The sequence below is a fragment of the Drosophila guanche genome, unplaced genomic scaffold (genome assembly GCF_900245975.1).
Source record: "Drosophila guanche unplaced genomic scaffold, DGUA_6, whole genome shotgun sequence".
Taxonomy (NCBI): domain Eukaryota; kingdom Metazoa; phylum Arthropoda; class Insecta; order Diptera; family Drosophilidae; genus Drosophila; species Drosophila guanche.
In genome coordinates, this window is record NW_022995745.1 from 1,320,230 (window position 1) to 1,347,498 (window position 27,269).

Here is a 27,269-nt window from a genome sequence, read left to right on the forward strand (position 1 = left end):
CATACAGAAGTCTGGATGCAAAATTTGGTGGCTCTAGCTTTTATGGTCTCTGAGATCCAGGCGCTCAACAAGACGGACGGACAGACAGACATGGCTCAATCGACTCGGCTATTGATGCTGATCAAGAATATATATACTTTAAGGAAACGTTTCCTTCTGTGTTACGTACAAGGCTGCTCCTTTGGCTTGGATTAAGACTGCAGCTACTGCCACGAATAAGTAGGCTTTAAGTAGATCAAACCGTTTCATCATCCTTCTCTTGCAGATTCATTCAAAGCAGCCAGAGGTAGCTGCAGCAGAACTCCAGAACTTTGACCACGCGATTCTTGTAGAAACTCCAGACTCTCCCCAGAGCTCCCACCCAGTAATAAAGTCAAACATATTTGCAGTTTGGTGAAAGGTCACATAAATTTTAATAGTTAGTTACCAAAAGGCCAGCCCCAGGTCGACGGTGGACAATCGACAGTCCAACAGTGCTAAAAATCAAACTCCTCTGCCAGAGTGCGAGTGGAAGGACTGGGGGGCTGTGTGTTTGGCTTGTCTTCGTCTTATGTCTATATATTTACAGGCTTACATTAATATCTGTCTCTTTACAAAAGCAAACGCAATGACTATAAACATGGAATAGTCCATTGATTTCTTCGGCCCAGTTGGCTTTTATCTTCTAACTTCTTTGTTCTCTTTGTTCATTCCTTTGGAATGGTAAATTATTCTTTTGATTATCTTTCAGTTTGGTTATACAAGTACAAACTTCGCCATCAACCATTTTGGTTGAAACACACAAAAAAATATATATTATAATCTATTCAGTTGTTTTGCGTTGGAGCAAAACTCTTAATTGGTTTAGTTTTTACATTTCTCCACATTAATTCTATGGATAACACTGAAACATCAAATGTTTTATATATATATATATATATAGATAGTTACTACAAACTAAGCGATTACGAGTACTCTTCTGTTTTGTTTTGTCTTGTGTTGGTTGTCGTGTGTGTGTGGATTGGTGTGTCTATCTTGTTGTGCGGTCATTAGTTGTTGAAGTTGTTAAGTTGAATTGTGGGTTTATAGTTTTTGGGGTATTTTTCAGCTGCGACTTGTGGAATATGTAAAACAAAACATGAAGTATAACCGCGACCTAATACTTAATTTTCTTCTTTTCTAGTCNTATGGCTTGGATTAAGACGTCAGCCACTGGCATTAATAGGTAGGCTTTAAGTATATCAAACCGATTCAACATCCTTCTCTTGCAGATTCAATCAAAGCAGCCAGAGGTAGCAGCAGCAGAACTCCAGAACTTTGACCACGCGATTCTTGTAGAAACTCCAGACTCTCCCCAGAGCTCCCACCCAGTAATAAAGTCAAACATATTTGCAGTTTGGTGAAAGGTCACATAAATTTTAATAGTTAGTTACCAAAAGGCCAGCCCCAGGTCGACGGTGGACAATCGACAGTCCAACAGTGCTAAAAATCAAACTCCTCTGCCAGAGTGCGAGTGGAAGGACTGGGGGGCTGTGTGTTTGGCTTGTCTTCGTCTTATGTCTATATATTTACAGGCTTACATTAATATCTGTCTCTTTACAAAAGCAAACGCAATGACTATAAACATGGAATAGTCCATTGATTTCTTCGGCCCAGTTGGCTTTTATCTTCTAACTTCTTTGTTCTCTTTGTTCATTCCTTTGGAATGGTAAATTATTCTTTTGATTATCTTTCAGTTTGGTTATACAAGTACAAACTTCGCCATCAACCATTTTGGTTGAAACACACAAAAAAATATATATTATAATCTATTCAGTTGTTTTGCGTTGGAGCAAAACTCTTAATTGGTTTAGTTTTTACATTTCTCCACATTAATTCTATGGATAACACTGAAACATCAAATGTTTTATATATATATATATATATAGATAGTTACTACAAACTAAGCGATTACGAGTACTCTTCTGTTTTGTTTTGTCTTGTGTTGGTTGTCGTGTGTGTGTGGATTGGTGTGTGTCTTGTTGTGCGGTCATTAGTTCAGCGTTTTGAACGTTGGAAAATCGACAGTCCAACAGTGCTAAAAAGCAAACTCCTCTGCCAGAGTGCGAGTGGAAGGACTGGGGGGCTGTGTGTTTGGCTTGTCTTCGTCTTATGTCTATATATTTACAGGCTTACATTAATATCTGTCTCTTTACAAAAGCAAACGCAATGACTATAAACATGGAATAGTCCATTGATTTCTTCGGCCCAGTTGGCTTTTATCTTCTAACTTCTTTGTTCTCTTTGTTCATTCCTTTGGAATGGTAAATTATTCTTTTGATTATCTTTCAGTTTGGTTATACAAGTACAAACTTCGCCATCAACCATTTTGGTTGAAACACACAAAAAAATATGTATTACAATCTATTCAGTTGTTTTGCGTTGGAGCAAAACTCTTAATTGGTTTAGTTTTTACATTTCTCCACATTAATTCTATGGATAACACTGAAACATCAAATGTTTTATATATATATATATATATAGATAGTTACTACAAACTAAGCGATTACGAGTACTCTTCTGTTTTGTTTTGTCTTGTGTTGGTTGTCGTGTGTGTGTGGATTGGTGTGTGTCTTGTTGTGCGGTCATTAGTTCAGCGTTTTGAACGTTGGAAAATCGACAGTCCAACAGTGCTAAAAAGCAAACTCCTCTGCCAGAGTGCGAGTGGAAGGACTGGGGGGCTGTGTGTTTGGCTTGTCTTCGTCTTATGTCTATATATTTACAGGCTTACATTAATATCTGTCTCTTTACAAAAGCAAACGCAATGACTATAAACATGGAATAGTCCATTGATTTCTTCGGCCCAGTTGGCTTTTATCTTCTAACTTCTTTGTTCTCTTTGTTCATTCCTTTGGAATGGTAAATTATTCTTTTGATTATCTTTCAGTTTGGTTATACAAGTACAAACTTCGCCATCAACCATTTTGGTTGAAACACACAAAAAAATATGTATTACAATCTATTCAGTTGTTTTGCGTTGGAGCAAAACTCTTAATTGGTTTAGTTTTTACATTTCTCCACATTAATTCTATGGATAACACTGAAACATCAAATGTTTTATAACTACAAACTAAGCGATTACGAGTACTCTTCTGTTTTGTTTTGTCTTGTGTTGGTTGTCGTGTGTGTGTGGATTGGTGTGTCTATCTTGTTGTGCGGTCATTAGTTGTTGAAGTTGTTAAGTTGAATTGTGGGTTTATAGTTTTTGGGGTATTTTTCAGCTGCGACTTGTGGAATATGTAAAACAAAACATGAAGTATAACCGCGACCTAATACTTAATTTTCTTCTTTTCTAGTCCGTGAATTTTTTAAACTTTTGTGATGACTCTCGAAGACTCAGTCTTGGCTTTCTCTGGTAGAAGTACATTTTGTTGGTTTGGTGGGTTGATGTGGGTTTCAGTGTGGAAGGGGACTTTTTCATCGGGTGGTAAACGATCGAGTTGTACTGTGGTCACAGTATGGTCCACGGCCATTGTCACAACCGACGTTGAGCACTTCCCCATTAGCTCGCACATGAACGTTTGAAAGCGCTCAAAGTGCATCCCGACCACACACGTTTTGTGGTTCTTCTCGTGGCAATTGCGCGAGCAGAGATATAACTTTTCACCGGGCTTCATGCCGAGTACTGGACGAGTCACTGGGACCAATGGCACGTTGGGTCTACCTAAGAACGATGCTGTTAGGGTTAGGAGCGCCTTGTTTATGACAAGTTTAAACTGCTTTAGCTGCGATTTATTGCGACTTAATTCCATTACGGCACGTATCATACCGTTCGTTTCGCTATGGCATCTGGGTATCAATAGCAGTTCCGAAATACTCTGGCACTTGGCCAGCAACTCGCTAAAGTTGCTGTCCACATCGACGTTGACCAGCTCCAGGCGACGCAAGTCACCAGCCTGGGCGAGTCCATGCATGATTTCCTTGATTGGGAAGGACCAATTTGGATTCTTCTTTTGGTCAATGTCCGTTTCGATGCGGAGCGCCTGTAATTTTTTGAGATTTGGAAGCACCACGTTGCCCAGACGGCGAGCCACTACCTCGTTCTGGCAGTTGCCCAATATCAAAGTCTCCAGATTGGGCAACTTCTTTAGAAATAGCAGTTTGTACAAGTTCTTCACGCCGCGCAGGCTCAGGACACGCAGACGCGTCAGCTTGCCCACCTGGGTCAGGCTAGAGATCGATCCATTGGCATCGGTCATGCGAATGCGCAGCTCGGTCAGGTTCTCCATCTTGTCGATGGCGGTCAAGCTGAGCCGTGAGCTGTAGCAAGTGCTGATCAGCTTCTCCAGCTTTGTCATTTTACTCATAATCTGTTGCAAAAATTCCGCCTTTGTGCAATGAGTGCGCACCACGCGCATTTCCTTCAATGTATGCATATGACCGGCTCCGAAGTTCGCTGTACTGGGTATAATGGCACCCATCATGTCTAATTCGCGTGTGCCCTTGCGTGCCATTTGGATCACCAAGGCTGGCCAATTGTTGACCGTTGTATCGCGCAGCGAGACTGATATCCACAGCTGAGGGTCACTGGAGCACAAGTTCCACAACTTGGACACCTGCGAGACACTAGCACGATCCTGTAAAGAGAAGAGTTTCGTTTCAATTCGATTCTCCTCTGTTTTTGCCTTTCTTTTCTTTCGCTATTTACCTGCTGGTTGAGTGTCTTCATAACGCTCAGTAATATACGACAATCGAAGCCTGCGCCAAACGCGTTTGCCCAAGTTGTTTCTGGGGCCGTCTCCGACGATTGCTTATGCGAAGCAATACGTTTATTGGATAAGTCGTTATATGCTGACAAGTCCAATGGCAGAATGCTGCGGATGGGGCAAAAACATTCATTCGATTATGGTTATGCGGAGCATTAAGGGGTGCGTACAGCAATCACTAATTAAATAATATATTCATCTAATCAGACCTCAAGGGGGACTCACACTTTTAAATTTGTTATGATCGCTTGTGTGCCAGTCATGGTCATCGCCTTCCGACCACCGATGACCACAACGTCCTGGCCCATGTGCACATCAGTTTGAGTAGCTACTTGGCACGTATCGGTGCTGAATAGCTCAGCTGGTGGCATCTCGCCTGGCGGCTCAATCGTTTTAGGCACCTTGACCCCATTGCTCAGAAGGAGCTCCGGATAGCTCTTCTCGCTATCCTCATCTTCATCGTCTAGTTCCACGTCCTCGGTTCCCTGCACCGACTGCATACAGTTCTGCAAGCAAATTATACATCATCGAGCTGTGGGAGAACACCAAAAACAGAAAAACTTACCTGGCAAACGCGGCCACTGACCAGCTCTACGCAGGATACACAGGTAGCGCGCTTCTCCTGGCTCAAGGGGGCGGCACTGCAGAGAGAAAGGAGTCACGAGTTAGCTGCGGAATGGACAGTGAGGGGCAATAATGTTGCATGCTTACCTTGAGCTGACGCTTGTGTTGAAATATCCACTGGTTCTGGCACTGCCATTCCTGTCGGCGGCAAGGAGAAGCGCATTGCCCGTGACGGCCGTGGTGGAAGTCGAACCCTCAGTGGGAGGACTGGCGCCTTTCGGCACATTCGGATTAGATTTGCGATTGCCTGCCCCATGTGCAACCACCGCATCGGCTGCCAGATGCTTCGGTGATTTGACAGTTACAGATTTAACTGACACGGCGGCAGTCACCACCGATGCGACGGCAGTGGATTTGCAACGTTTGTCAAATCCCGCAGAAGCAGAATTTGGTCGAGATTCCGCCCCCATTGTTTTGCGACGTTTCCGATTCGCCTTGCCGGCGAGAGACTCTGTCGCCTTTTCGGCCGCCAGCGATTTGCGGCGCTCCCGTAAAGCGTTATTGAACTCCTCCCTAGACAAGGCCGTGCGGGTTGTCTCAAACTCTGGTCCAGCACCCAGGGATTGACTTCCAAATAGAAAGTTATCGGTGGTGAGACCATCTGACAGCAATGCTTGAATCTCGCTCATCTTCCGGCACTTCTTGCCAAAGGGCGATGTGTAGACTGTCTGTATTGACGTGTTCGATTTTTGACTGGGATTCACCACCTGACGCGTCCAGCCATACAAAAACGGTTGCCGATAGATCTCGTCGGATGCATTTGGCCTGAACGTACTCTTGCGTCGTGGACGTTCGGGCGGCAACGGATCATCGCCACAAATTAAGAGTTTTGGTGCGATGGGTCTAGGACTCCTGTATCTTTTATTACGATTTGACTTTTTGTAATTATTCGATGGATAATTTGTCGGGACTGCAGCCGCAGCCGTAGACGTAGCCGGCGACTTCTTCTCCTTTTCCTTGTTGTAGATGCCATCGTTAGGCTTATCTACGTCTGTCGACTTCGAGCGTGTTCGGATCTGTTGGCTGGAAACAGAGAAAGGATCCCAAGACATACCGGGAAAAACCAATTCCTCAGCCTAGAGGGGGGGGACAAGAGGGGTGGAAGAGAAGGTCAAAGGTTAGTGTGTGGTCTCAAGTATCTGCGTGTCTACGAGAGCATGTCTAAGCATTGGTTAGTTATATTTATATTTTTATATATTTTATGGTTAGTTCTTTTTTTTGTTCTTTGCTTTGCTTTGCTTTTGTTTATTTGTAGTTATGGTTAATTGTTTGTCACCACCTTCTGGTCTAAGTCTGTTGCTGTTTGCTGCTGACTTTCATTTGTTGTTGTTGCTGCTTGCGGTTCTGGTTCTGGTTCTGAATCGCTTGCGCTTGAAGCCGCAGACGAGTTGTTTGAGTTGTTCTCTGAGGAGTGGCTGCTGTTGCTGTTATTGTTGTTGTTGGCTGGTGCCGTCGGTGAATAAATTGGGCTGGGAGAAGTTTTCGGTGTCTGATGGGTTACTGGTGTCACTGGTGGGGCTGGTGATCCAGACGCTACTGGTACTGGAGTCAATAAGTTACTAAATACGGACGTTGCTGGGATGCAGGTGGTGGTGGTTGAGGTTCCAGTATTCGAAGTGGTGGTGGTGGTTATAGTAGTAGTTCTTACTATTGTTGTTGTTGTTGTTAGTTGGATGGAAGGATGGGACGGATCTTTTGCTGTCGGAAGGATAGCTGTCTTCGTCTTCTCCGTGCGGGAGGATGTTGTTGATGGTGATGATGAGGACATCTGTGAGGAAGTCGGAGTGTCTGGCTCCGGGCTAGCCGGATCAGCCAGAGCAGCAGGACCAGCAGCAGCGGCCTCTTCTACTGCTGCATCTGCCGCTGGTTCTGTCTGTTGTTGTTGTTGTTCACGGGGGAATACCCTCAGACCACTCGCGCAAAGCGCCCTGATTTCAGCTGGCGACTGTTGTTGCGAATAGGAGATAGAGGTACAGTGAGAAAAAATATAGAAAAAAACTAACGAAGAAAAAAAAACAAACAAAAAATACACCCTCTCTTCTGCGGATTTGAAAACGGATCTTTGTTCAATTTGCAGCTTACCCGGGGATCCTCGCCGGAGTCATCTGAGATATCGTGCATTTTATCCGAGAGGTCGGGATTTCTTCCGGTATAACCCTTCAAACCGGAATCGGCCGAATCGTGGCGTTTCTTTGGGGTTCTGCGTTTCCTCTTATTTTTTCCACTGCTCCGTCCATTACCGTTCATCGGGGAGTCTCCATTGTACTGTGAACTATTCGAATCATCTGTCGACATTTCAGGGGTCATTCTATTCGCCCCGACTAGCAGGTCACAGAATTTGTCGCGACGGGACTTGCGCCCATTTGACGGTCCTGCTCGCTCCTCGCTCATTGCGTTCTAGAAATATTAAACAAAATTTTTAGTGTTGGTCAATGAAGGATCACACTTGTAGGTTTGTGTTTATATCAGGCCTCCGCACGCCCATGAAGCAACTATAAAAGGGGACTGTCGGCTTTTTAGAGGGAAACGTAACAATTCTGTTAATAAGTTCAAGTGAAAGGGCGTGCAGAGAGAGAGAGAGAGAGAGAGAGCAATTTAAATAGAATTACTAATAGGTAACGTCGTCAGCTGAGTGCAGGAGCACCAGCTTATTCGCCACGCTCTCCCAGCTCTCAGAGAGAGATAGCAAACGTTTATTAGTAATTTCACCATAAGCTGGTGTTCCTCGAATGAGAAGGCACTGTGATGAATCCGTCACCTTATTACTAATTTCACCATGGTACAAGCTGCTCATACTAGCGTCCCACCACGGTCGGGGGGAAATGCCCCGAGGACCTTATCCATTCTGAATTCGAATACAGCTTATCTTCCAATGTCTAAAATTAATTATTTTTCTAAGAGCACACACACACACACACACACGCACCAACTTGTTCTCGAATGTCCAACAACGCTCATCCCAGCGGCCATTTTTCTTACAGCTGTGCTGTTCCCCCCTCCCCAACAAAATAAAATGCCGACGAAGCTCAATTTGTGCGTTTTCGTGCGTGCCTACACGCACACACCACTCCACTACAATTGAAATTGTGCCCACACACTTGCAAACGACATGCATATGTGAACACATACAGGCGCAATTGAGGCGCTCTTCCTGAAAACTGCCGGTTCACGCGTTTCTCAAGTGCAGCTGTGCTTTACCACCCTCCACCACCCCACCGCACAAGATTGAATTCCGAAGAAGTTCAATTTCTGCGATTTCTTGCGTGCCTACACACATACCACTCCACTACAGTGGAAATTCTGCCCACACTTGCAAACGACATGCATATGTGAACACACACAGGCGCAATTGAGGCGCTCTTCTTGACGCGTTTCTCAAGCGCAGCTGGGCTTTACCCCCCGTCCGACAAAATTAAATGCCGACGAAGTTCAATTTGTGCGTTTTCGTGCGTGCCTATACACACCACGCCACTTTTCTTGAAATTGTGCACACAAACCTGCGCACGACATGCACATACACGCACTCACACACGATTCTGCGTTTCGCGCTTTCAAATTGGGACTAGGGCTAATATAAGCTCTTCTCAGAAAGAATAAACTCAAAAATCAGCGAAATCGCACTCTTAACTCGAATTACACATTAATAAACAATATGCCCATAGTCTAGCAGTGCGCCTCTTTTAGTTGTACAAATTTAGAACCTGCAGAGGAAACCACAGGCTTTTTGCATTTGAATGCAAACACAAACCAGGCAAGCAACAGATTTATTTAAAAGAACAAGTTTAAGTGCTAGCCCATATCACTGGCGTTTGTTTTGTTTTGGTCGCGCGACTCGTTTTTGGCCCTGAAAAACTTTATGCGTACACACACACACACACACACAACGGCAGAAAACGCCGCTTTTTTTTGGGACAGGCATGGCGGGAATAAATTTACCAAAAAACAACTATGTACGTATTCCCGATGAGCAGAAAAAGAGGGTAAACCTGGCAATTTAACAATTATCTTGCGGACTTTTGCAGTTAGAGCCTATTTTAGACAGAGGCAACTCACAATTTGCGCATTCATTTGCGTTAGTATGTGTGTGTGAGACTGCGAATATGCATGCGAGTGACGCCAGGCCACTCTGCCCAGCTGCAGGCTAAACGGAGCTCAAAACTCATTTTTCATCAAAAATTTGAGCTTAAAACTAATGCTCTGTAACATTTTAAACTTACATGATGCTTTACACAAAGTTAGCGAACTTTGAGCTTAAACGAACCACTTTTTAACGACGGACAAACGCACAGCACGCACCAAGATGATGAAATGAATGTGACTGCGCAGTTATCGACCAAATATACTTCCTGACCAGGCGACCGCGAAACTATCGATAAAATATACCAGGAGCGCCTCGGTATTTTTATTTTTGGTATACCAAAATATACCATTGCATCTTTAAAATATACCATATATACACCGTAGTCTTAAATAAGATTCTTCGATTTTGATGTTCTATTTAATATTACTAGGTAGTAATAATAATTTTATCAGATTTATCAATCAGTTATCCACAAGATTGTCTAGTTTTGTAAATATCCTGAAAAGAATTAACACTGGAACAATAATTTAATCAGCTTAAAGAATAAATAATCCTTTTTTTATTGTATACCTTATGACCTGATGACATTACTACTACACATTTTCTACATACCAAAACCTATTTAGCAGAATATATTTAATAGAATATTTGAAGGATTGAGAGTCAATTTAAGATTAAAGATAAATCTTAACCCGAACAGCTTCCCGACCTTCCCGACCGAAATTGACTGATTCCCGCTTGTTTCACCCCCTGTAAATTTGAAGCGAAAATGTAACGTAGTGTACTCATGTTTATTGGAAAAGGGAGGGATACAAATATACTGTTTGGAAGCAACTAAGTCCGACTGGAGAGCCCTGTTTCAAATGATCTCTTCGAGTAACTGGACTTTTGCAAATATAATTTCGCATTTTTGGCTGGATTTTTAATTTTTTTTCTATTTTGGTTTTTGTCTTTAGTATGTAAATGTATGTAAACTATTAACAGAGAAACAACAGCAAACAACGCAACAAAAGAGAAAAAGAAATTCTCTTATATTCCCGAAAGGGAACATAAGGAACTATTTTTCATCGGTATATCATGCGATATATTTTGAAGGTATATTTTATAGATAGTTTCGCGGTCGAACTGGTGCTATGGTCACACTTTTAATTGCTCATTTTCCAACACCAGCACGCCCCGCTTGCTGTATTTTTTTTACAGTGCACCATTTTTCGTAGTATTAACTATCTAGTAAGATTCACCCTTTTAATACATATTAAAAATATAAAGAAATATGGCTGCCAATAAAACAATGGACTGCTGTGCACTAAGCCTCGACGAGATCATCGAACGGCGACAATTGCGGCCCGCCCGTGGCGGCCGTTCAATCGACAAAAAATTGTAAGCGACGAAAAAAAATGCACAAAAATGGCGTTCTGTTGATTTTCTATATCCCGCTACTCTACCTCTCTCCCTCTCTGTACAGCAATCCAAATAACAACAACAAGATGCGAAAACTGGTGAATAAGCAAGCGTTCAAGGCGGGCACAGGAATGGGGGGACCGTCGGACCAACCGTCCGCCTCTCGCACCTATGACGCCCGCAACAAGATTATACAAAAGACACGTGCAAAAATCACCGATGCCCGAGATAAGCTCAACCAGAATATGCGCAAATCCGGCATCGATGCCCGCCAGCTGCTCATTGAACGAAAGAAGCTGCTGCGTCCCATGGAGGATCCACAAGCTGCCATTTTGAATCAGGGCCTGTCGCGCCTGATGATGGAGCGAAAGAAATACCCGCCTAATGATATGCGCCTACCCATGTCCCTGAAATACACCCACGCGGAGGAGGACGAGGACGAGGATGAGCGTGAGCGTGACAGGCAGGAGCACATGGGAAAGTTTGGCCAGCGTTTGGTTACCATGTCGAATCGTTCGGTCAACGATTATTATAGTCAAAAGGGAGGCGCTTCGGGTGTTACACGCTCCTTCAACTCCAGACTGAATCCCTCAGCCAAGCCGTTTGCACCGCGTGGCTATGTGGATCACGACAATATGCAGCATCTCGAGGATGGTAAGTTGCGTCGCGTCCCGTCGCTCACTCGCTGACTGAGGCTCACTCGTTATCTTTTGCAGAGGAAGTCCACACTGCTGTGCATCTGAGTGGCAGGAGCAATGTGCCACCGTCTCGCTTTGGCTATGCCAACTTCAATATGAATCGCGATGAGGATGTGGAAATGTCGACGGCTCCGATGCTGAATAACATTGCCAGCGATCCGTTTGCCATATACGAGACGGCGCGCAATCGGATTGAGCGGCCCATGCTGGGCCCGGCACCGCACATTGAGGCTGAGCCGCAGCACTTTGATCGCAGTCGGCGTCAGTTGGCGGGCACTTCGAATCTGTCCGACTCGTTGCGGGCACGCCTGTTTGGCGGTGAGCCCGATCGTCGCGTCTCCCATGGCATCTATGCCAACGAGAACAAGTCACTGGCCAACAGCGGCTCCAATGCCGCACCATCGATGATTCTCTCCATGTCCACACGTCGTTCGCCGCCGCTGGGCATGGCCAACAACAAGAAGGGCTACCGCCTGCTGGTGAGCAATCTACACTCGAACGTGACCACCTCGGACATACGGGAGCTCTTCAGCGACATTGGGCCCATGTACGATGCGCATGTGGTGCGTCCCGGCACCGCCGAAGTCATTTTCAAGACGCTGGAACACGCCGAAATAGCCGTCGATTTGTACCATCATCGGGAGTTCGATGGCCAGCCCATGCATTGTGTGCTGATCAATCCTCACTCGTCCAATCGCTCGTCACACTCGGCCAGGTGAGAGTTGCACCCCCAAAAATATTTTTTTTTATCACTAATAATTGTTGTAATCCTTCAGCTCACGCACTGTCACCACCAACTCATCTGGCGTCGAGGTAGACATTGACGCTCTGCACTCTGTGCTCTTTCGTGATCGCTGATCGACTGCTGAGCTGATCCACGGACAGACGCCATTAGAAAATTAGTTAAGAAAAACAAAATAGTAAACTAAATACACTAATTCCATCTTTTAGATTCTCAATGCAAATCTGCACAACTTTCAACTGAGTTTCCTCATCACTTCACCCAACACAACACCAACACAAGACAAAATAAATAAAATACTTAACTAGACAAGTTGCTAGGCGAAAGAAAATGCACAGTCGAAGATCCGTTTGAGGCACTGTACAAGTGCGGCTATTGATGCTAAAAGATCGCTCCTTTTGCACCTCTTTGTGCAGCTCTTGTGCAACTCTTGGTGCAGCCAAGTGGTTCTTCCTTTTTGTTGTTGTTTAATGTCTTTACATATTACATAAATTTAAAATTGCATACAATTAATTCATAATTAAGTAAGTAAGAAAGAGGAGCGCAGTTTGCTTGGTGAGCCATTTGAAGAGATGCACACAAAAAAAAAAAAGAAGATAACTTGAAGATCGTCGTCGTCGTTGGGGCTATATCTAATTGTCCCGTATGCCCGTGCCATAGTTGGCACCACCGGCACGGTTCAGCGCCTCGCGGAACAGGCCAATGTCCAGCTCGGGCTCCACGCCCGCCTGCAGCTCCACGGCAAAGTTCTGCAAAGGGAAATTGCATTTCAAGCTGTATTTCAACTGATGCTGCTGCTACTCACATTGAGGACATCCTTGATGATGGCCTTGTCCGTGGACATTTTGGCACGCTGAATGACGCCCACCTCCTGGCCAATCCACGTGAGGAATATAAACTTTTTGCGCTTGGACATCTCATCGCCCATCTGTATGCGTATGTAGCCAAAGGCCCGCTCCGAGTCACCGAACTGCTGACGAAACTCCTCAAAGCACTGGCCCCGGCCATGGACAATGATCTGTGGCCCATCGAATTTGAAGACCGCCCACTCGGTGTCTGTGAGATCGGAGCGCACGTCCTCGTATGCCTCGCGTATGGCGTCCTTGTCCAGCGACGTTGCCAAGGGCATCTGCCAAGCAAAAGACAGAAAATAAGGCGTGTGAGTGACTGAATTAAAGATTATTGAAGTGGCATGAATCATTGCGGCGTTGAGATCGTTGCCGCCAACGCTTGCCTTGCTTCATGCTTCAAGTCCAAGTCCCACTATCGTGCCACTGGGTGCCAGCGATAAAGACTGCTGCTGCTGCTGCTGCTGCATGTGCCTGTCCGCCTGTCTGTCCGTCTGTCTGTGTGCTTTTCTGAATAAATTTATTTATATGGCAAGTACACACTCAAACGAACGGACATTGGGGTACTTTCGCTTTCAATTTCGATTTCGATTCGGTTTACGTGTCGAGGAAGACGCCACTTTGAAGTCATTAAAGTTTTTCCCGGATTAGTGCACCCATTTATCCATCTATCTATTTACCCATCTACCCATATGTATGGACTCTTTCTCCCTCTCTCTCTTCGATCTTGAGCGCTGTTCGATCGCATTTGCGCGTGACAATTTGTTGTNACTATTTTTTTTTTAATTTCAATAAAAAAGGCGGCCACAGATTTTTCAACTCTTCTTTTAACTCGTGCGGCACAAAGAGGAACGAGACGTTCCCCCCCCCCCCCCCCACCCATAACTGGCAAACAAAAACTCAAGCTCAGACTCAAGTCTAGAGGCAGGAACATCCAAAATAGACATCGAAATGGGAGCTACAAATTGGGAGGGGAGAAATGAATGGAGAAGCGATTCATAATGCGTTCAATGACCGCGCGACGGCCCAGGCCGGACTTTCGTCTGTGAGAAAAATCAATTAGAAAAGCGCAAAGCTATTTGGGAGGAGAGTTGCAGAAGCAACGGCAAACCTCTGCCCGACAACAACAAATATTGGAAGAATAGAATAAAAAGACGTCCAAGCCAAACAATTAAAGAGACTAAAAAACTGATTCAGGCGACGACTTTCACGACGACAAACGGCGATGAGAACTTTGCGGTGCTTGCCGGACCTCACACACAGCTCGAATGTGAGAGAAGTCTCTGCTGTGGCTGAGGTCTGAGAGTGGAATTAATTAGTCAAAAGATGCGAAATGCGAATGCGAAATGTGTACGAAAAAAGTGGCCAGAGAATGGCCCAAAAGTGAGCCAGAGAGCCATAGAGACAGAGACCAAGCTTGTTGGGTTGGTAGACACAATGTTAATGGCTAAAATTAGCCATATCCTCAGCTGATAAGCACTATAGTCAGGCCCCGTCGTATCTCTGATAACAGGCACTGTGACAACCAAAAACAAATTAGATCCGATGCGGCAGGGCGTGGCCGCGGCTGATCACTCCAGATATGAAGTGGTCTTATCGGTGAAGGAGGAGCAGGAGGGAGTGCTTGGTTGGCTGAGAGTAAAATTGACGTCTGGAGTGATAAGAGAAACACCGCAGAGCGAAACACACTTGAACAATTCGAATTGATTTACAGCTGGAGGAGAGCTATGGGGGATCGCTTTGCTCCAATTTCACACAACATAAAAACAAACATCTGTGGGGGTACATTTTTTCGGGGGGTTAGCTGCAATAAAGCTGAGGGCGGGGGCTGGGCGAGAGAGCACACGTCATGCACTTGTTCATGTTTTTAGCGATAAATGTTAACACGCTCAGAATTGATTATTGGATGACGAGCCACAGCCATATATACAATGTATGTACATATGTATGTATACATGAATCTATCAGCATTTGTGTATAAATATTGTGTAAGGCTGAAGCAGTAATTGCAGCTGGAAAATAAATGCAGCTCTAGCCAAGCATGATAGAAATCGAAGCGAAACTGAGACGAAGACGAGACGGAAGAGCCGCTAATAAATATCTACCCTTGCGCACAGGGTATTAATATACAGCAAACAAAACGTTTCCGCCCCATAAAACCAATACGAGATTATGCACCCAAAGCCACTGCAATGTTGCTAAACTCTCTCTTACGGGTATCCTTTTATCAATATGCAACACTGGCAGCAGCAGTGGGGGTGGCCTCTGACTCGCACTGCTGACTAACGCACTTCAGATAAGTGACCATTTCGAAGGATTTCGAATGAAACAAAAAGCACACACACAATAATTCTCAGAATATGGCAATGAGAACAGCAAACAGTGCCAGAGATTCCCTGAGTCACATCCTGAGCAGGAAGCTAAAAGTTTTCGCCTTAGAAATAAGTTCGCAAGCTGCTCACCGATTGGGATTCGATCGCTGAAAAACAATTTGGTGACAAATTGCCGCGGGAACGCAGCAGCGCAGCAGCAGCAGTGCATTTTGGATGACGTACTTGCGCAGCAGTGGCAGCAGCAGCCGGCTTCGACTGCGCAGTCGGCGTGGCGGCCAAGCGTTCATTGCCTCTGGCCGGGTATGCTGCCTGTCGTCCCGTCGCTCCGTTGCTTCGTTGCTGTTCTTTTTTTAAAGTACGCTGCTGTTTCTGTGTCTGATTCGTCGTCGTTGTTGTGCCTTAATATTTCTTCGTTTTTCGGGTTACACACACAAACACACACACACTAACAAGCGTATATGCATGCACGCAGCGCATCCATGAAACAAAGGAGCAATCTGTTTTCTGCTGTTGTTGTTGTTGTTGTTGTTGTTGCGTGAGTCACACTTGCACACGAAGGTGACGAGAGAGAGAGGAGTGTGTGTATGACCAGAATTGGTATGCCAGGAAGCGAGCGAAACAATCTTGCATATTCGAATGTCCCCCCTCTCCCACTCTCTCTCCGTGCAACTCTTTCTTTCGCGCTGCCAATAAAAGCTTCAATATTTGATATTTGTTTTACAGCTGAATCTACCACTTGACATTGATAGCAGAAGCCGTCGACGCCGACGCTGTCGCCAACGCCAAATGCCAACCCCCAAAGTTGGCAGTGATGCACTGAAAAAGCTAACGACATTGTGAATACAAACATACATACATATTGTACATATATTCATACTCATATGTATAATGTACATGTGTGTGTGTGTTTGTGTGCTGTATTATTTATTGGCATTGCTACTGACAGCTCAACACCCCCTCACTCCCTCGCTGCTTTGCTTTGACGCATTTGTTTCAATTCCACCCAATTGTTGCGCTTTGTTGGAACTTATTGACTGAGCTATAACCGTAAATGGTCGTCTCCGCCAGAGATTAGCTGCCGCAGAGTGAATTGAAGTGCGGAGAGTGGAGAGCGAAGGAATTACGCAATTGAAGTGCATGATGAGCGATCCGATCTGCAGAAGGGCACAAACGAGATAGATAGGGGCCTCCTCCCACTGGGCATGAACTCTCTCTCCATACACACACCCAAACAGTGGAACTTGCAGTCAGCGCACAAGTGAGGGGGCTGCCTGCGATACTGTTATTTTGACAGCTGAAAAACACCGTTATATACGAAAAGAAAAGTGTTGAATACCGCTGCCATTGTGGCTAGCAGCCGCCGCCGCATAAACCACATCAATATGATTCTGATACATATACATATGTATGTATGTAAATATGTATGTACTATGCATCGACCAAATGTAACTGTAACAAGTGCAGCAGCAACCAACCGACAACTCGCACTTGAACTTGATACTTGCGTCTGCGGCACGGCACCAATAACGATATGCACACAGACAGAGGGTCAGATGCGTATCTTGCGCGTCGCCCCAACGACGGCAGCGACGGCGGCTGCTGCATCCGCCCCCGCATAAGGAGGCACTAAATATATGCATGCATGCATGCATGTACGTGTGTGTGTGTGTGTGTGTGAGTACCTTTTCGCTTTTTGTCTCTTCTTCGTGCTGTTTGGTCGGATCTCGGGACTGTGGTCTGGGGATATGGGGAACCGGGCCGGTTCTTGTGGACACACCGCCAAAGTCAGAGTTATTTTAAAACCCAACATGCCCCGCCACACACGCACACCAATCGCAAAGAGATACAAACACACAGGCAGACACACTCAATCGGTCTGGGCCCATCTTCCAGCCTTTGGGCTGGTCCCGTCCCTCTTCACAATCGCTGTCTCCCATTCTCAGCCTCATTCGCTCTCCCATCTCCCATGTCTTTGCTGTCTCTGTTCTGTTCTGTTGGCCCGTTTCTTTTGCTCTCTTGTTTCCACATCGAATCTTTTATACATTCGGTTGCTTCTCTTTTGCCGCACTTATTACTTTCTGTATACAGTATTTATGTGTACATCAATATGTAAATGTACGCACATATGTACATATGTATGTACATTTATGTATGTATAAAATATAGCGCCCTGGAGGACTACAAAGTACTCACCCTTCTCGGCTTGCTCTCCACGATCTGCTCAACCTCGATGCCGTCCGACATGGTGGTTGCGTTGTTCTTCGATTCTTGGGAACTGTGGGATGCTGCTGCAGCAACGAAAATTTGCACGACGAGGGTCCGGTCCGGTCCACTGGGGATGCTGTTGCTGGGACGCTGCCGCTGTGGCTGTCTTTTGTCGGAGATCGGAGAGTTCAACGAATCTCTGCCGGTCGGCGTCGGTCGCTCTTCTGGCAGCTGGGGTCAGGCAAGCGCAGTTCTTCGCCTTCTTCTTCTTCCTTTTGGGGCAGTGCACTGTCAGAGTGTCAGAGTGTTTTGTCCCAGTCCGCTGTGGTTTTGTTGGCCAACAATTTGATTTAATGCACAGAGTGTGGCAAGTGACAAACGAAAACAAAAATATGATTGTAACTATAAAAAAAACAGAGCCAACTAAGGCATCCGAACCGTCCAGCACGAAAAAAGCTAATGCGGGCTGTGCCGGCGTTCGCAACTCCAACGAAAAGCGGGGATCGCCCATGATGTAACTGTACGGGGTGGTGCCCTCGTGTGTCGTTCAGGGGTGTTTGGCTCTAATATTTTTCAGCGTGCTCGCTTGTTGTTGCACTTTTTTCATTTTAGCCTCCCCACCCCCCGCTGCGCGCTGAAAATTACTTTTCGATTTTTGCAGCAATCAAATTTGATAGTTTCGTTTCACTCACAATTACTATGCATAACCCTTTCACTCGCACTTACAAGCAACGTAAATAGTAGAGCACTTTTCCGACGGGACCACCTTACATAGTTGCATCATGGCGGGGATCGCCGACGCCAGCGCCAGCGCAGCCGCAAATTGTGTGAGCGAGATGGCGAGCAGCCGCAGCTGATAAAGATTCACGAGCAGAGCGGCAGCAGCAGCGGCAGCGACGATGGCAAACAGAGAGAGTGAGTGAGTGAGAGTGAGTTTGATCGAAGTGCAGAGGCTAGAAGGAGAAGATTGCCGCATTTGGCAACATTTTTAATGCCCCTGCAGAATGGTGGAGTGGAGTCATATAAAACGAAATAAAAGTTTGGGTGGTGAATGAGCAACGGCACTGTACTGCGGGAATGACATCTACTCTTATTGGTTATTTCTCCTGAACTTTAGCTGTCATAGCCACATTATCATTAAGCATCAGATATAAATCCGTTAGACTGGCACTTTTTTAGTTGCTCCTACGAGTTTTAGTGTCTGACAGCACTTAGAGCTTCAAAGTAATATAGTCCACCATTTAACAGAGCCTGCCACTGTTAAGCTTGCCGCTTTCCAACAGAACTGTTAGCTAGCGCGATACATGTTCTGTTAATACTAAAATGACTTCTTGCAATTTTGAAATAATATAAAATTGAAAATTCAACAATTTAAGTGACATTTTTACCACGCAACGCCATCAGAGAGGTATTGCAGTGTCTCTGCACTGACTTGAAACATTGCTTAACAGTTTCCCAACATTTTCGGTTTCATACTTTTTAAAAATTACACTTAAGAAAAGGCGTTGCCACGCCCATTTGGTCAAAATACCTTTCTGCCAATAATATGAACTAATAAAGAGGTGGTAAAATTCCCCCAAGTGCCGCACATGTTGCTGCAGCATGTTGCTGTGGTGAGTTTTGAATGCTGCCAGGCGACGCCCATGAAGCAATTATATAAGGAGGGCCCGTCGGCAAAATAAGAAAAACGTAAAAATGCTGTCAATAAGAGCAAGTGAAAGGGCTCGGCGCAGTAAGTGCGAGTGAAACGACAATGTCGTGTGCTGATTAACCCTTTGATGGCATGGGGTTTAGTTTTCTTTTATATTTTGATTTTTAATAATTTATAACTTGAAAGTAGTCGTTACTATTGTTTTTGAATATATACTTGTTTTCTTAGGCTCTTAGTTCTAAAATAAATTGCAACTTTCTTGCTGTGAAGGGTTAATATACAAGCATACAATATTCCGCATCAACAAGCGAGCACTGAACTCTAAGGGAAATGACACGAGGAACGCAGCCGACGACGGGCCCTCCTTACATAATTGCTTCATGGCGACGCCCACGCAGCATGTTGCTGCCACAACGTGGCATACGAACAGGAGCTAGCAACGCCAGTCAGTTACCCACGATAACGGTAAACGGTAAGTTAACGTAACGGCAGGCAAGGACGGGCGCTTTCGTACTCGTCCTCCTGAATCAAAGTCGCGTATTTAACCCGTTAGCCGTTAGTCCGGTGCCAGTCCGCGAGTCCCCACCGCGAATTTATTTTTTGTGTGAGTGTTTGTATTTGTGTGTGTGTGTGTGGTGGGTGGGTGATCATCTCAGCCGGACAATGCTGCTGTGGCATAGCTTTGCCGTGTGATCGCGTCGCGCAGCGATGTACAGCTACAGTGCGGAGGATGCTGCCCAAACGGCCATGGCAGCGGCGGCTGCGTATAGGGCGCTGCTCGACTACTACGCCAATGCGCCCAGTGCGGCGGGACATATCGTCTCGTTGACTGTGCTGCCCTACAACGGTACTTCCTCGTACGCTGGCAGCAACAACAACAGCAGAAGCAGCAGCAGCAGCAGCAACAGCAGCGACAACAACAGCAGCTACGATAATGATGATGGCACGATCCACAGCTTTGCCGACACTTTCGGCTCGGGCTTCGGCTCAGGCTCAGGCTTCGGCTCTGCTGCCAGTCCCAGCGCCGCTTCCATCAGCAGCGGCAGCGGCAGCAGCAGCAGCAGCGGCAGCAGCAGCGGCAGCGCGACAGAGATGCCCGTCTGGCTGATACCCAGCTACAGCGTGATTCTGCTGTTCGCGGTGCTGGGCAATCTGTTGGTCATCTCCACCCTTGTGCAGAACCGTCGCATGCGGACCATCACGAATGTCTTTCTGCTGAATCTCGCCATCTCGGACATGCTGCTGGGCGTGCTCTGCATGCCCGTCACACTCGTGGGCACGCTGCTGCGTAACTTCATCTTCGGGGAGTTTCTCTGCAAATTGTTTCAGTTCTCGCAGGGTAAGTTTTGCCCTCCGTCTTAATCCTTTCGTAGCCGCAATGTCAAAAGTTTCATCAATTAGCTGAAATTATACACACATAAGCGAAAGGGAATCACATATGTGCCCGTGCCTGTGCACGTGCCTGTGTGTGGGTGTGTCTGTGTGCGGGGGCAGCATTAAAATAATTTTGTATCGGATCGTTTTATTGACTTCTGTCCCTGCCCAGCAGCGAAGGGGACAGGCGCTGCCTGGCCTAGGATCCCCCAAATAATAATATTGGAATTTGTTATTGGCAGTGCGGGGAGTCCATTTGGGAGCCCCATTACATAACTTCAAATCAAACAATTGTCTCGGCCAGGACCAAAGGCTCTTGGTCCTTCGTTTGAAGCTATTAAAAAGACATTTGCAGCATGACGGCAGGAGCAGGAGCAGGCGCAGGAGCCTCTGTAATTTAGAGGCTGTAGACAATTAGGAGGGAGCTGCTTACAGCCGATGTTTATGATCTGGAAGGACACTGTGTCCGAACCTTAATGGCAATTGCTAAGCAGAAATTGTGGCAGACACACACCGAAAGACGGACAAAGATTTAATCTGGCTGTGCAGGCACACACACTGCTTGACGGGGCATGGCATACTTTTGGGGGCATCCATTGCATACACCATATGCATATCCATTGCATACTTTTGCGCGCCAGCTGCGAAATTAAATAACAATTGCTGAATGGTCCGTAGGCTGAGGCTGCAAAACAAAACAAAACGAAACATGACAGCGAACAAGAACAGCTAAGAGAGAGAGAAAGACACGCACCTGGCAGCAGTGTAGAAAGGAAGGATGCAGCAGCAGGCAGGAGCAGCCAGGGGCAGGGCGCAGCACAGGACAAGCCAGGGACAAGGCAGGTGGCAGGACACAGCACAGGGACATGGACATGGACATGGACATGGAACAAGCAAACATTACACAGCGGCTGCGGCGTGTGGCAAGTGGCGCACAATTATAGCAACACAAGAAACAAAATTCCATACGCCTAATGGCACTCCAGCCACCAGGTGGAGTTGGGGTTGAGGCTGAGGCTGGGACTGTGGCTGTGGCTGTGGCTGAAGCACACTTGAAAAAAGGTCAACGTCATTTTGGGCTGGAAAATGGTGCGTGGGTTTCGCATTTGAAAGTCGTGGGAGCTGGCCACTTGAGAGCTGAAAGGGGAGAGGCTTGATGGCGTTTCAGTTCCGGCCAGTTGCCATGGCCCACATATCTTGGCAGCGAAACTCTCAACGGCCTCTCGCTACTCGCTCCCTCTACTCGCTACTCGGCAGAGTGCTGTCGCCCTCCCCTTGGTAACGCTTCAGGGTTGGTTCGTGGTGCGGCTTCAGCCTGGCTTTTGCCGCGTCCTGTCCTGCCATAAACTGTAGCTAGTTGCCCGGCTTGCAGGCACCAGCCGCATAAACACAGCTATAAATAGGCAGCGTGTGCACCTGTCCCATTGAGCTGTTAAACCAATGGCAAGTGGCAGAGGCAGAGTCTGAGGCAGACTGTCACTGTGGCTGCCACACCATTTGCGTAATGAGAAACTCCGAGAGAGAGAGCGAGTCCTGATGCCTGCTCCTGCTCCTGCTGCCTCGTGCATTGTCCAGTGGCAGAGTTGAGCTGCTGCCCCAGCCCGAAACTTGCCTTCTGGGATTCTGCCTTCTGTTTGCGTTCAAGTTTTTTAATTAATAATTTCAAGCGTTGCCAGCGGAGGAACACTGGAAATATCACTGGAAGCCTGTGCCAGACATGTGTGTGTGTGTGTGTGTCTGCTGCAGTCAGGCGCTGATGCTGAAGCTGAAGCTGAAGCTGAAGCCTATCTGTAGCTTGGCTTAGCTAAGGCCAAAAAGTTTTCACACACTCCTCCAGCTGCTTTGTGACCCACCTAGCAGCCACTTTGGAGCACTTAATTTGATAAAATGCGAAACGCCACGCCACGCCACGCCACGTCCCCGGCCGGCCCACTCAACTTTGTTTCGCTTTTAACTTAAATAGAATTTTTTGGCTGGCAGCAACTCTGATTTTCGTTTTTGTGGCAGCAAACTTTGCCATCGGCATAGCCGCACGGCACTCCCCACTCCCCACTCCCCACTCACTGCCACGCCCCGTTAGAGCCTTTCTGCCTTTCTGCCTTTCTGCCTTTCTTCCTTCATGTTTGTGGCTTAATCATTGAATTTAAATGAGTTTGCACACAAAAGTTTCCTTTCATTTCATTTCGGATATTGAATTAAACAAGTGAGAAAAAACACGGAGGCTGAAAACCAAAATTCAGGAATTTAAGCTTCAACTTGCGCCCCCCCCGCCAGGATGTCGATGTCCCACACAAGTTGTCAATCAATGGACTGGCCCAGGCAGCTCAGCTCAGCTTTGTGCTGCATGTCGACGCTCTTGATCATCTCTCAAAGCTGTGTCCTGGCAGCTGTTTAAGGCGGATACGCGCCCAAACGTGACACATTTATGCGCAGTTGAAGCTGTAAGCTTCTGCCTTTGACTTGAATGTGGATGCCACACGCACGCACGACTGTCTGTTGGCCCATCGCCTCCATGTCTCTGCCCAATCGATTGCTGGGCAGCACGAGAAATGTTTGCGGTCCATCCACCCCATTGCCGGTTCCTTTTTTTTTATTTGCGGCAATCAAATTTTATCGCCCAACTGACGCTTATAAATTCCGGTCTGTCAGAGTCGCATATTTATGCTGGCGGTTGCTGCGAGGACGAGGCAGCGTGTCGTATGCGTAATATGCATCACACGTTTCCCTCTGCCACTCGGGCTCAGGGCACTGTGGGCACTGCGGGGGGGAGGTCCGCACAAATCAAATTCAATCAGTTTGCCAAAAAGAGAGAGATAAACACTGAATCAGCCAGGGGTTGGGGTTGGGGGGGGGAGCAACAAATTGAATTTTGTGTGCGAGTCACACACACACACACACACACACACACACACACACATATGTTTACATATGTTCGTACATTTCTTGTACATTTTGTGTGCTGCGAACTTTGAGTTTAGTTGTCAAAAAAATTGCACAACTGCCAGCCCAAAAATCAATCAAACAGAAGCCGCTGTCGCGCATGTGGCATGTGGCATGTGGCATGTTAGCCGTTTCTTTGTTTTAAGCCCAAAAGCGATGCGCGCCCCGAACGTCAATCAAAAGGTAAACTTCAATTTTGAAAGAGTTAAAACGGTGCCACAGCCAGACAGTCCCTGTCCCTGTCCCAGTCCCAGTGCCCGCTGTTGCTGCCGGCACTTTGCTTTTTTAATAGTCTGAGCACACGTGTGCCAACCGCACAACCCAAGACCCAACTCGATGTCTGCCTCCAGACCCTGACACCGGAATGTAAACACGTGGAACGAGGGGAGAGGCAGCCCAAGGGCATGGCAGGGACATCTTTCAATATGCAAAAGCAAGCAGCAGCAAGCAGCAGCAAGCAGCAGCAAGCAGTTCCAAGCAGTTCTTCATGCCCGCTCTCCCGCTCTACCGTTTTGCAGCCGCCTCCGTGGCCGTCTCCTCGTGGACTTTGGTGGCCATCTCCTGTGAGCGCTACTACGCCATCTGCCATCCGCTGCGATCGCGCTCCTGGCAGACCATCAGCCACGCCTACAAGATCATTGGATTCATCTGGCTGGGCGGCATACTCTGCATGACACCCATAGCCGTGTTCAGTCAATTGATACCGACCAGTCGGCCAGGTGAGTAGCGGACTGGACAGACTCCTTCAAGGCACTCTCCTTCGCTCTCTCTCTCCCTCGCACGGCAGGCTACTGCAAGTGCCGCGAGTTCTGGCCGGATCAGGGCTACGAGCAGTCCTACAACATTTTGCTGGACTTTATGCTGCTGGTGCTGCCGCTGCTGGTGCTGTGTGTCGCCTACATACTCATTACGCGCACACTCTATGTGGGCATGGCCAAGGACAGCAGCCGCCAGCAGGTGGCCATGCAGCAGACGCCGCCACCAGCGGCAACAGCTACAGCTGGTTCCAGCAGCAATTGCGTTCTGCTGCTGACAAGCCAACCCCTGGCCACTGCTTACACAGAGAGCAGCAACAACAACAATGCCACGAGAGCAACAACGACAACGACATCCCCGCAACAGCTGATCGCCAGCACCACCAGCAGCACATTGACGACAACGACAACGACAACGACAACGACGACAGTGACGCTGGCGAAGATGTCATCGCCCAGCATGCGCATCCACGACGCTGCGCTGCGCAGGTAAGCCAAAGTCCCGCTGTGCACTGCTTGACACTGCTTGCTGACTGCTCTCTCTCTCTCTTCAGATCGAACGAAGCCAAGACCCTGGAGAGCAAGAAGCGTGTGGTCAAAATGCTCTTCGTGCTGGTGCTCGAGTTCTTCATCTGCTGGACACCACTGTACGTGATCAACACGCTGAGCATGTTCATTGGACAGGCGCTGTACGAGTACATTGACTACACGTCCATCAGCTATCTGCAGCTGCTGGCATACTCCTCCAGCTGCTGCAATCCCATAACCTACTGCTTCATGAACGCCAGCTTTCGGCGAGCTTTTGTGGACACCTTCAAGGGCATGCCCTGGCGGCGGGGAGGCGCGGGTGCGGGTGCGGGCGCGGGCGGCATGGCGCTGTCCGCCAGCCAAGTGGGCAACAACAATGCGAATGTCAATCCTGGCCTAGCCATGAGCATGACCAACTGGCGCACGCGCTCCCGCCACGAGCCACTCAACTCGGTGGTGCACACGAGCAGCGCCGCAGCCGCAGACAGTCCCAGGCTATAAGCTTGCGGGACGAATGTAAATATGTACATGACGGGAGAACTCTCTCTCCTCTTTTTTTTTTGTTGATCTAGTACTTGTCGTAAAGCAGTGTAAAAATAAGCACATATTCGCTATTTATTGGTGTTTCAGTAATTCTTCCTAAGGTTGCAGCAAAAATAAAACGAAACTCAAACTCAAACGCTTAAATAACAGTTGAACAATCAATTCATTTTGCTTTGTGATTTGTGCTTTGTGCATGCGAGTGAGCAGATCTTAAGCAGCGCAGTCGGCCCAGGCAGAGCGAACCGCAGCAGCAGCGGCAGAGGAACAAGTTCAGCTGGCCGCAGCGGCAGAGCAGCCAGAAACGTTTCTGCGCTTCGGTTTGGAACATGTGAGTGAGCGTCTACCTGCGTGCCGATCCCCCCCTCCACGCGACAACTGGACCCCAAAGCAGGTAGCAAAGATGCCTCTCTCCCTCTCTCCCACTCTCTCTCTCTCTATCTGCAGCTTACTCTCCCTCCTGTGTGAGTCAAATAGATCCGTTATGAAGTTACATTTTGCGTTTCGTGTCTCTTTTGTTTGTCTGTCCGCTTGCCGTTCCCTTGGTACAGTGGGTGGTATTCGATATAATAGTAGAACTTTTTTTGCTTTTGCTTTTGCTTTTGATGTTTTCATTTGGGATGCGACCCCAATCGACTCGACTCCACATACAATATTTGTTCAGTTTTCAGTAAGCATCTTAATTGCAGGCACTGTGAAAAATCAAAAGGACAAGCCGCTTAGTTGGGGCCCACGGCACAAGTGCTTTTTGCCTGTCAATTGTCGAGGGTTGGACTCGCACTCGGACTCGCACTCGGACTCGGACTCGGGCTTGGGTTGAGGTTAGGTAGGGGGGAGCCACTCTCAAGTGGACTTAAACTCTTTGCCATAAGTAGCCAGTCACCTCGCTTCGTCGCCTTGTCGAGTGGCAGCGGTGTCGACAATTAGAGCTCTCTGCTGCTGCTGCTGCTGCTGCTTCGTGTACGCTGTCAGAGATGATTATTTCCATCTTAAGTGGAAATACTGTGAAGTAGCCCACTGCCTGCTGTGCCCTTCCATTGGGCCGCAGAGCAGGTCGTTAGGCAAAGAGCAGCCAGGAGCTGCAATCTCTAGCTCCTTGTTCCTTGTGCCTTTGGCCAACTGCCATCCGGAAGATGTATGACCCTAAACGAGAGAGATACAGAGAGAGTCTGCTTGGTGCTTTCGTTAATTTAATTTATGGCAAATATCCCCTGCGCTCCATTCGCATAATCAAGCATTGCCGCAGCACGCGTGCTTCTCCCTGCTTCTGCGTGGCCTTCGGTGTGGCCCCCGCAAATTGGCAATGCAAGACGCAGAAAGAGCAGAGGAATCACTCCCCCCAAGTAGTGTGGGTGGTGCCGCCTCATCTGTTTGCTGTTGTCTCGCGTCTCGTTTAGGATTCATATAATTTATTTTATACGCTCTCTCCAGCGGCTGCGTCACGCCCCAGCAGGCAGGGAGGCGGGCGAGGCTGATGGCTGATGGCTCCTCATTGTCCTCATTGTGCAGCGTCGACAAAAACTTTCACAGCTCTTGGATTTGATGTACACAAACCCGAAAGGGGCGGCAGTGGGATGTGCACTGGGATGGGCCCAGGGACTGGGCTTGGAGTTGGCCTAGAAGAGGCTCAGCCCGGACAGAAGGTATCCTGCGCAGCTTTGACAGCTTTTTGTGGCATTATTCATGGCATATCGGTTGGGCCATTTGTCATAGTTTCGTGCCGCACACATATGCCGCAGTGCCGCAGTTCCAGGAACCACTCATTAGCGGCTGAGTGGCTTGCCGGGTGGATTGTTGCCATTAGCAGCAGCCTGAACCTTCCACC

The 27,269-nt window shown here is 47.3% G+C and overlaps 4 protein-coding genes across 9 annotated transcripts; 2 read left to right on the top strand and 2 right to left on the bottom strand.

Annotated features, from left to right (window-relative positions):
• Positions 1 to 382: 382 nt before the first annotated feature.
• Positions 383 to 9,665, bottom strand: LOC117580623 (probable serine/threonine-protein kinase nek3). Of its 4 annotated transcripts, none has more exons than XM_034267204.1 (9): positions 9,566 to 9,665; positions 7,431 to 7,745; positions 6,628 to 7,293; positions 5,436 to 6,424; positions 5,290 to 5,365; positions 4,950 to 5,230; positions 4,667 to 4,832; positions 3,300 to 4,595; positions 383 to 1,147 (listed from the first exon to the last, which is right to left on the bottom strand). In XM_034267204.1, the coding sequence occupies exons 2-8, from the start codon at positions 7,737 to 7,739 to the stop codon at positions 3,327 to 3,329; spliced, it is 3,756 nt and encodes a 1,251-aa protein (XP_034123095.1). In that variant the 5' UTR covers positions 7,740 to 7,745; positions 9,566 to 9,665; the 3' UTR covers positions 383 to 1,147; positions 3,300 to 3,326. The 4 variants fall into 4 exon arrangements, with proteins under 4 accessions (XP_034123095.1, XP_034123094.1, XP_034123093.1 ...); XM_034267203.1 differs by lacking the exon at positions 383 to 1,147 and adding an exon at positions 1,368 to 3,240 and having other exon boundaries at positions 3,285 to 4,595; XM_034267202.1 differs by lacking the exon at positions 383 to 1,147 and having other exon boundaries at positions 1,368 to 4,595.
• Positions 9,666 to 10,592: 927 nt separating this feature from the next.
• On the top strand, positions 10,593 to 12,596 carry LOC117580626. The gene is made up of 4 exons (XM_034267209.1): positions 10,593 to 10,809; positions 10,895 to 11,484; positions 11,547 to 12,243; positions 12,305 to 12,596. Exons 1-4 carry the CDS (start codon positions 10,703 to 10,705, stop codon positions 12,384 to 12,386), a joined length of 1,476 nt encoding a protein of 491 aa, XP_034123100.1. The 5' UTR covers positions 10,593 to 10,702; the 3' UTR covers positions 12,387 to 12,596.
• Positions 12,597 to 12,773: 177 nt separating this feature from the next.
• LOC117580629 (coactosin-like protein) lies at positions 12,774 to 26,397 on the bottom strand. 3 transcript variants are annotated; one of them, XM_034267213.1, is made up of 4 exons: positions 26,379 to 26,397; positions 17,645 to 17,743; positions 13,076 to 13,399; positions 12,774 to 13,019 (listed from the first exon to the last, which is right to left on the bottom strand). In XM_034267213.1, exons 2-4 carry the CDS (start codon positions 17,693 to 17,695, stop codon positions 12,903 to 12,905), a joined length of 492 nt encoding a protein of 163 aa, XP_034123104.1. In that variant the 5' UTR covers positions 17,696 to 17,743; positions 26,379 to 26,397; the 3' UTR covers positions 12,774 to 12,902. The 3 variants fall into 3 exon arrangements, with proteins under 3 accessions (XP_034123104.1, XP_034123103.1, XP_034123102.1); XM_034267212.1 differs by having other exon boundaries at positions 17,645 to 17,746; positions 26,379 to 26,393; XM_034267211.1 differs by lacking the exon at positions 26,379 to 26,397 and having other exon boundaries at positions 17,645 to 18,116.
• Positions 19,767 to 25,591, top strand: LOC117580624 (cholecystokinin receptor type A). The gene is made up of 4 exons (XM_034267206.1): positions 19,767 to 20,646; positions 24,140 to 24,340; positions 24,409 to 24,865; positions 24,931 to 25,591. The coding sequence occupies exons 1-4, from the start codon at positions 20,016 to 20,018 to the stop codon at positions 25,403 to 25,405; spliced, it is 1,764 nt and encodes a 587-aa protein (XP_034123097.1). The 5' UTR covers positions 19,767 to 20,015; the 3' UTR covers positions 25,406 to 25,591.
• Positions 26,398 to 27,269: the final 872 nt, after the last annotated feature.